The sequence below is a fragment of the Crocuta crocuta genome, unplaced genomic scaffold (genome assembly GCF_008692635.1).
Source record: "Crocuta crocuta isolate KB4526 unplaced genomic scaffold, BGI_CrCroc_1.0 scaffold666, whole genome shotgun sequence".
Taxonomy (NCBI): domain Eukaryota; kingdom Metazoa; phylum Chordata; class Mammalia; order Carnivora; family Hyaenidae; genus Crocuta; species Crocuta crocuta.
The window spans coordinates 88901-97250 of NW_027528879.1; the positions used below are offsets into that span (position 1 = coordinate 88901).

The following is an 8350-nucleotide window of genomic DNA, read 5'->3' on the forward strand; positions in this document are numbered from 1 at the left end:
TATACATGCTTATTCCCATTAGGACTATTTTTCATGATATATAATTTTATGTTGGTAAAATATCTGAAACATAGCTGTGGAAGAAAAATCATGGAATCAACAAAAATTCTAGATAATTATTTTTGCCCATAGATCTTGAGAATGTATAACTAAATTCATTTTTTACATCATTTGGAAAAATGAGTTTACAATTTATGTTCTCTTATGGGATTAAATAATAGAATTAACAACAAAATATCTCCTATTTATCACTTACTTAAACATTTGGGGAGGGTTCCGGTCATGAGAGTTTCGTAAAAACTACATTCTGATGGAGAGAATATGCCTCAGTTACGTGCCCACACTCACTGGGTCCTTCTCTTGCCTTAGCTATTCCTTTTCCCATGTAGCCTGAAATCAGGCAGCCGTTATCTCCACCTTCAACCTAACAAGATTTCCAGCTCCATATCACAGGTTTCCTGTCCACCTCAGATATCATCCTCAGTTTCTATGACAGCAGAGGATCCGCAGTACCCGCTTCTGCATTTGCTTAGTCCGGGCCCCATAAATCAAGGGGTTGGCCATGGGAGGCACTAGGAAGTAGAGATTGTCAATGATAATCTGGAGATGGGGAGCCATATGGTAGCCTAAAACCTGGGCCAGGACAGAGAAGACAACAGGAGAATAAAAGAGAGCTATGACACAAAGATGGGAGCCACATGTACTGAGAGCTTTGCCCCGTGCCTCCCAAGCGGGAATCCGAAAGACAGCATGAAGGATCAGCCCATATGACAGAATGATAAAAAGCAAATCAAATCCCACAGATGTTACAATAACCATGAGACCATAGACAATATGGTTGGAGATGTCTCCACAGGCTATCTGCACCACAGCCATGTACGCACAGTAGGAGTAAGAGATGACATGGGTTTGGAAGCTTTCCAGTCTTTTTGCCAGGATGGGTGCTGGGGTCAGCACTGCTACAGCCCTTGCCAAGACAGCCAGTGCCATCTTCATAAGTATGTTGTTAGCAAGAATGGTTGTATATCTTAGAGGGTACCAGATAGCCACAAATCTGTCAAAAGCCATGGCTAGGAGGATTCCAGACTCCATGACATAAAAGGAAGGGATGAAAAACATCTGTGTGAGGCATGCATTAAAGCTGATGTCTTTGGCATTCATCCAGAAGATTCCTAGCATGCGGGGCACAGTGACACTGACCAGGAACAGGTCAACAACAGATAGCATGGCCAGGAGGAGAAACATGGGCTCATGAAGACTCTTCTCCACCCTGATGATACATAAGATGATGGCATTCCCAATCACTGTAATGACAAATACCACGAAAAAAGGCACAGAGAACCAGCTATGGGAAGATTCCAAGCCAGGAATTCCAGCCAGGACAAATATCAAGGGTGGAGGAATGGAGTTGTTGCAAGAGGACATCCCTAATCTGAAATCCTCAAAGTCTGATTCCTAGAGAGAAAGAAACAACGGACATTTTGAAATCACTGCATCATTTGCACCTAAAATGCTGGGTATCCTAGTAGCTTATAGTGATAATTATAATTATATTGCTTAAACTCATGATCAAATGCTTCAGTTACTTAAGGTGTGGAGGGAAATAATCCAAGACTACTCTCACTGTAGAAGGGAGAAGCAGTCTCAGGTATAAATGTCAAATGTTTAGGAGCCCCAAGTAGAGTGGCATATCTGCTAACATACTACTGTTGCATTTATACATCATAAACTGAAATCTAAGTATTTCATTTATCAATTGCATTTGGCAAAAAGCATACCAGAGCCACAGGGTAGGTAGACTTCCTGGAAGGTAACTTGGTATAGTTAAAATAGCAAAGTCTTTGAGATAACACATGTTAGGGATACAATCTCAGTCCTGCCTCTTAAGTGACTTGCTCAACCTGTTTAAGACAAAGCTTCATTTTCTTTTCTGAAAATCGGGATGAGGCTTACCTTTCAAAGCTTGCAGGGAAGATTAAATCCATCATTAAATTTCAATATTGTATAAAACATGCAATGTTCATGGCATAATTCTTTGAATGTTTTGATATTCTACAAATGCAAATTTTCTTCATTTTCTTTAAGTACAAAGTTTAAGTAAGATATGGAAAAAGTAATGTTCTTTTTGGTTGTTTCTTGGAAAGAATTTTAACTAGGATAAAGAATAGCCTTAACTGACACCATACAAAGGAATATTTGATGGTCCTAAATAACTTTATCCTCAAATACTAAAGAGGAAAAAAAAAACAACAAAAAACCAGTGACACAAGAAATAGACATCTGGCCAAAAAAAGGATGCTAAAAATTTTTAAAAGATACCTTTTAGTCCAATAGAGGAAATGACCCTATCACAAATTCAAATAGAAAAGACAGTCCTGTGACACCAGAAGCTCACTATCAGTGGGAGTTTTCAGGTAGAAACTGAATGGTGATCCATGAGGAATAATGTACATGAAAAATCTCCACGTTATGGGGACATTAGGACACTTGAGTTTTAACAACATTGTAAAGTTTTGTCTGAGCAATCAGGAACTGTTGCTAGAAACAACTGTATCAACATTAATTATAATTAAAGATACCACCCAATAAGACATAAAAATTAGAAATATACTTATCTTCTAAAGAATGTCACTGGGAATTCAAAAGATTCTAGATTCCAACCATGGCCTTATAAGAGTTGGTGATGGTGGTATGTGGATTAAAAGAGAATCTCTTTTTTCCTACATGACCTTGTATCCCAGGATTTTCTACTCCTTTCCCTCCCTTTCCTCCCTTTTCTTATAGCAATACCTGTAGATAGTTGTGGGTCTGGTCACAATGGGACTGAGATCAGCAAAGCATTCATTTACTGTGGGGGAAGATCTGCTGATGACCAGAATATGATGGAGTGTCTGAGCTAGAGGCAGATGTATGCTCTTTGTTCTGGTCCCTCTGGATCCCTAGTGGCTGGCCTCTCTCTTGGGCAAAGTGCCGTACTTAGCCTGGATATTCTGGAAAACAAATCCTAGAGTCAATCACAAACGATACCATATAGGGATAAGAGCAGATATCGAGGAGCACTGTAAATCTGTCGGTATGGTTTAGAAATCCTTGAGAGAAAGAGTAAGAGCTGGGGAATCATTTAGGATGGGAATTAAAGCACACTTGGAGTAACAGAAGGCAGAGCTGCGTGCAGCTATAAATATAAATAAATTGCTACAGCTTGCTTCCAAACCAACAGTTTAAATCATTTTCATTTCCAGTGATTTTGGGGCCTCCCAAAGTAAAACTTAAACTAAAATTAGGAGTCTTGATTTCCTAGATACAATTAAAATCCACAAAATGCTGGAAAAAAAGGGAGGGGGATGAAGAGCACACTTATCTTGATGAGCCTTGAGATCTGTAGAGAATTTTTTAAGTTTATTTTTTATTTTTGAGAGAGACAGAGAGAAGGAGAGCCCAAGCACGGGAGGGGCAGAGACAGAGGGGGACAGAGGATCCAAATTGGGCTTTTTGCTTATAGCAGGGGGTCTGATTCGGGGCTCAAATCCATTAAATATGCGATCACGACCTGAGTTGAAGTCGGACGCTTAACCAACTGAGCCACCCAGCCGCCCCCAGAACTTTTGAATCATTATGCTGTACACCAAAAACTAATATAACTGTATGTTAATTATGCTTAAAAAATGTATCCACTGAAAAATATCTAAGCGACTAAATAAAACCCTTGTTTGATAAGTAAGATATATAAAAAGAAACATAAAGGAGTAAGATTAAAATAAGAAGAATGGAGCTCTATATTTTTAAAAGAACTGTACAATACTGGGTTGAGGAGAGCCTGAGTTTCAGAGAGACCTTCGGTGGAAGTCAGAAGCTCAGTTTGAGAATAAATGGTAAAGAGGGGGAAAATCTGTTAACTGTTTTGCTGGTGATCAAATGTAAACGTCCTAGTAATAGTGACTGGGCCTTGTCTGTTCACTGTTATTTCCCCAGTGCCTAGTGAGTTACAGGCCTTCCAATATATCCAGATGAATAAATACACATACTCTGTCCTTACCAACAGGTCTCCACTCCAGACTCTAGGCCTATATTAACACCTGAGGGGTAACCTGTGAGCTTGTCAGAGTCTTCATGAAGCCATAGTCTCCTAGCCTAAAGTATATTCAAGGTACTCAAATCAAGTTAATTATATCATGATTGCTACCAATTTGGATCAAATTATTACCATACTGTCCTAGAAACTTTTATAATGTCCTAAAAGGTCTTTTGCATTTATTTCTTCTATTCTTTGTCTCAATACATTTTCCTCACTGCAGTGACAATGGTCCCTTTTTTTTTTTAAGGAAACTTTCCCTGACTCCTCTAGATTAGAGCAAAATCCCATGTTATGTGCACTTGTAGAAATCTTTGTTTCTACTAGACAGCCCTTAGTATCCAGTGTAATTGTGCATTTGAGCGTCATTTGATTATTTCACCTTACATTTCACCCAAATGTAAAGTCCCTGAGACATGGATTTGTGTTTTGCTCACCTCGTCTCAGAATCCAGCACAATCTGTCCCACTTTAACAACTCCATAATTTTTTGCTGCATGAATATATGAATAAGCTTTGTATCTTCTTTCCTTTAACTAGAATTTAATTCAGAATCTTTGAAGATTTAGTTTTGTGTTTGTTATTGTTGTGAATTTCCTATTTGCCACCCACTGTCATATAATCTGTGAGTACTAACTCTTCAGCTTTTATTTCCAAATCTAGCATGTAATCAACTCTGATACTTGTCAGGGAATATATTATAATATTATAATTAAATTCCATGGTTCATGGTACTCCAAAAAACAAAAATACAGTAAGAAGGTCCAGATTTGGCAATCTGTCTTCAGGAAGCATCCAACACAATGGCAATAGTCTCAAAGTTTACATTTCCTTAGAAGACTCTTCTCTTTAGACTGAGAGAGATGTGTCTTTACTGTCATTGTCATTTTTCTCCATTATTTTACAAAAAGATCATTGAAAGATATCCTTGTGGCTTTCATTTAGGTCCCTTAATTACAACTATAATATGACTTAGAACATGAGTTCTAAAATATATGAAATGTGAATTCAAACATCTCATTGCTTCATTCATTCCTTCAAAAGCATTCCTGAACACATAGGTTTACAGGACGCTGAGAGGTGTTATGGATAAAAAGTACATGGCATTTCAAAAAATACAAAACCACTAATTCAAAAGGATACACACACCCTTATGTTTATAGCAGCATTATTTACAATAGCCAAATTATGGAAGGAGTCCAAATATCGATCAACTGATGAATGGATAAAGAAGATGTGTATATATACACATTGGAATATTACTCAGTCCTAAAAAAAGAATGAATCTTTCCATTTGCAATGACATGGATGGAGCCAAGCAAAATAAGTCATTCAGAGAAGGAAAATACCATATGATTTCACTCATATGTGGAATTTAAGAAATAACAAACAAGGGGGGGGAAGGAAAACCAAAAACAAGATGCTTAACTATAGAGAACAAGCTGATAGCTACCAGAGGGGAGATGGATTAAATAGGTGATGGGGATTAAAGAGGGTCCTTGTCATGATGATCATGGGAAATATAAGGAATCAATGAATCACTATATTGTGTGAAACAGATAAAACATTGTATGTTAACTATGTTGGAATTTAAAAAAGTAAAAAATAAAAGTAAATGGAATATTAAAATGGGATCAATTACTCTCATTTTTGTTTAAATCCAGAGTACATCACTTAATAAATATGTGACGATGAGCCAATTATTTAGGCTCTCTGAGTCTAAATTACTCATATGTAAAACCTAGATTGATAATGGTGATAATTATATAATTTAAATTGCATGTGTGTGTATCGATGTGTATGTTTACCCACACACATATAGACATATAAATGCATACTATGTCTCACAGAGCCTGACATATAATAAATAAACAAAATTATACTTGTTATGATAATCCATAATGTTAACTAATGTTTATTTAATAATAAATATTATTATATGTGTCCTATATGTTTTTATTCATTTAATATTTAAGATTCTATGGGCAAGAAATCTTATGATCTTCATTTTACCGATTTTTAAAAAAAAATTTTAATGTTTATTTATTTGAGAGAGAGAAAGAGAGACATGGAGTGCAAGCAGGGGAGGAGCAGAGAGAGAGGGAGACACAGAATCCAAAGCAGGCTCCAGGCTCTGAGCTGTCAGCACAGAGCTTGATGTGGGACTTGAACTCCTGAACCACAAGATTATGACTTGAGCTGAAGTCCGATGCTCAACTGACTGAGCCACCTAGGTGCTCCTCATTTTATTGATTTTGACAACAAGGCCCAGAAGGTTTTGGCAAGTTGCTGATGCACACAGATAGAAAGTGGCAGAGATGAATAATGAACTCAGGCACTCTGCTTCTAAAGCCAGCGCACTTAACCTCAAACCATATCGAGTCTAATTGGCAAAAGGCATATTAAGAATTCAACTAAAACGTTTCATGACATTTTTTTACAAGAGGTGGGCGGAAGTTTTAATTAATTGGACCTGAGGAAAGAAACTTAATCTTTCTGATAAGGCGAGGGAGTTTAAGCAAGAGCTGGATGGGGCACCTGGGTGGTACAGTCAGTTAAGCATCCAGCTTCGGCTCAGGTCATGATCTCGCAGTTTGTGGGTATGAGCCCCACATCGGGTTCTGTGCAGGCAGCTCAGAGCCTGGAGCCTGTTTCAGATTCGGTGTCTCCCTCTCTCTCTGCCCCTCCCCCGCTCATGCTCTGTCTCTCTCTGTTTCAAAAATAAATTTTAAAAAAACTATAAAAAATTTTTTAAAGAAGAACTGGATCTTGAGGGATGGTTTCTTTCCAGATGACAAAGAGAATAGGTAGGAGAGAAACATTCTAAGCAAAACATGAAGATATGGAGAGACTTATTGTTTGAATGAAGGCGGGGGTCTTTATAAACAGGCTGAGTTCAAATGATATATAAGAATGAGAAGACAAGGAGCAGAAAAGAATTTCATTAAGCTTTGCTTTGCTATTCTGTGCTTACATGGTTCTGGCGTATCTATTCTGTTTGGTTTTTTAGTTTTTATGAGGATAAATATGATCTCAATGTAAAGGATGGATTGGACATAGTAATTAAAACCTAATGTTTTGGACATATCAGTGGCAACTGTTGAAATAGCCTGAATGGAAAATGATAGAAGCTTAAACAATATTTCAACAGAGTCTAAAGAAAAGGAATGGAGAGAAGCAGCCCAGGTATTTACTTCTAAGAAGCTCTTATTGTAAACAGAAGAAAGGAGGTGCGAATAGAACTTTACAAGTTGTAAACCACAAAAAGAGAACATCAATTCAATGAAATTCAGCATGTGTTTATTGAGTGACTCTGGAGCAATTTCCATTCTGTACAAGCCAAGAAGTGAAGAAATCATATTTTTTAAAGAGAGAATATTCAGACTTTTACCAGTAAAATACTTATATCATTTTTAATAATTTTATTTTTAATTATCACAAGTAGCATAATCACTAAAAATGTACTAAATTGAGTTATTTGTAATGATAGATTTCCTCATTTAGCAAGCACATGTAATATCTATTTAGCTCAGTGGGCTTGGGCCTAAGATCTGGGCAAATTCCCAAGTATATTCTCTCAACCATAAAGTTGTTTCTGGTTTCAAGATAACCTGTGATGAAGGTAAAGAGAACATCTTTAAGAGACCCAGTCTTAGTTTAGATAACAAAACAATAACAGGCACAGGTTATTCTTTGTGGAAGAATAATATTCTATGAGCAATATGTTTAAAATCCTGTGGGCCTGATTAATGCAGTGTTGAACTTTTCCACATTTCTGATTGACAAATTGTTTTGTGTGTGTCCATTCTTGTGACTAAGACACAATTATTATGTCCTGTATTAAAAGGACACCAATTCTATTATATTGTCTCTTCTGTAGAATATGGGTAGTGACCATTAACCTCTCAATTGCAAATACTTTACATGGAATTTATTGAGGCTCTCATGGGCTTCTTCACTTTTTTAATCACTTCTTATTTGAAAATAAATTTCCACCCCCAGTTACAACACAGATCAATAGCAGCAAGGAGCAGAAGGGGATCACTTTCCAATTCAAGAAGTGTTCAGGAAGCTCCCTAAAATCCAGATGTGCATGAAATGTCTCCTGCCCTTTAGTTTCATACAATTGTGGAATTTCTATTATGTGTGGTCACTCTTCTCCATTAAAATGTCTGATTTCAGTGGGAGAAAATTCCATGTCATTTACAAAAATGGGATGAATTATTTCCATACTTCCCTTCCTATTATGATACCATCTATGCAAACAATTTCAAGATAA

At 37.0% G+C, this 8350-nt stretch overlaps 1 protein-coding gene across 1 annotated transcript; it reads right to left on the minus strand.

Annotated features, from left to right (window-relative positions):
- Positions 1-480: 480 nt before the first annotated feature.
- Positions 481-1425, minus strand: LOC144225565 (olfactory receptor 52B2-like). The gene has a single exon (XM_077756787.1). It carries the CDS (start codon positions 1423-1425, stop codon positions 481-483), a length of 945 nt encoding a protein of 314 aa, XP_077612913.1.
- Positions 1426-8350: the final 6925 nt, after the last annotated feature.

What these genes read in the sequence shown, in the direction of transcription:
- LOC144225565 (XM_077756787.1), bottom strand. Translation starts at nt 1,425, where the DNA reads ATGTCCTCTTGCAACAACTCCATTCCTCCACCCTTGATATTTGTCCTG.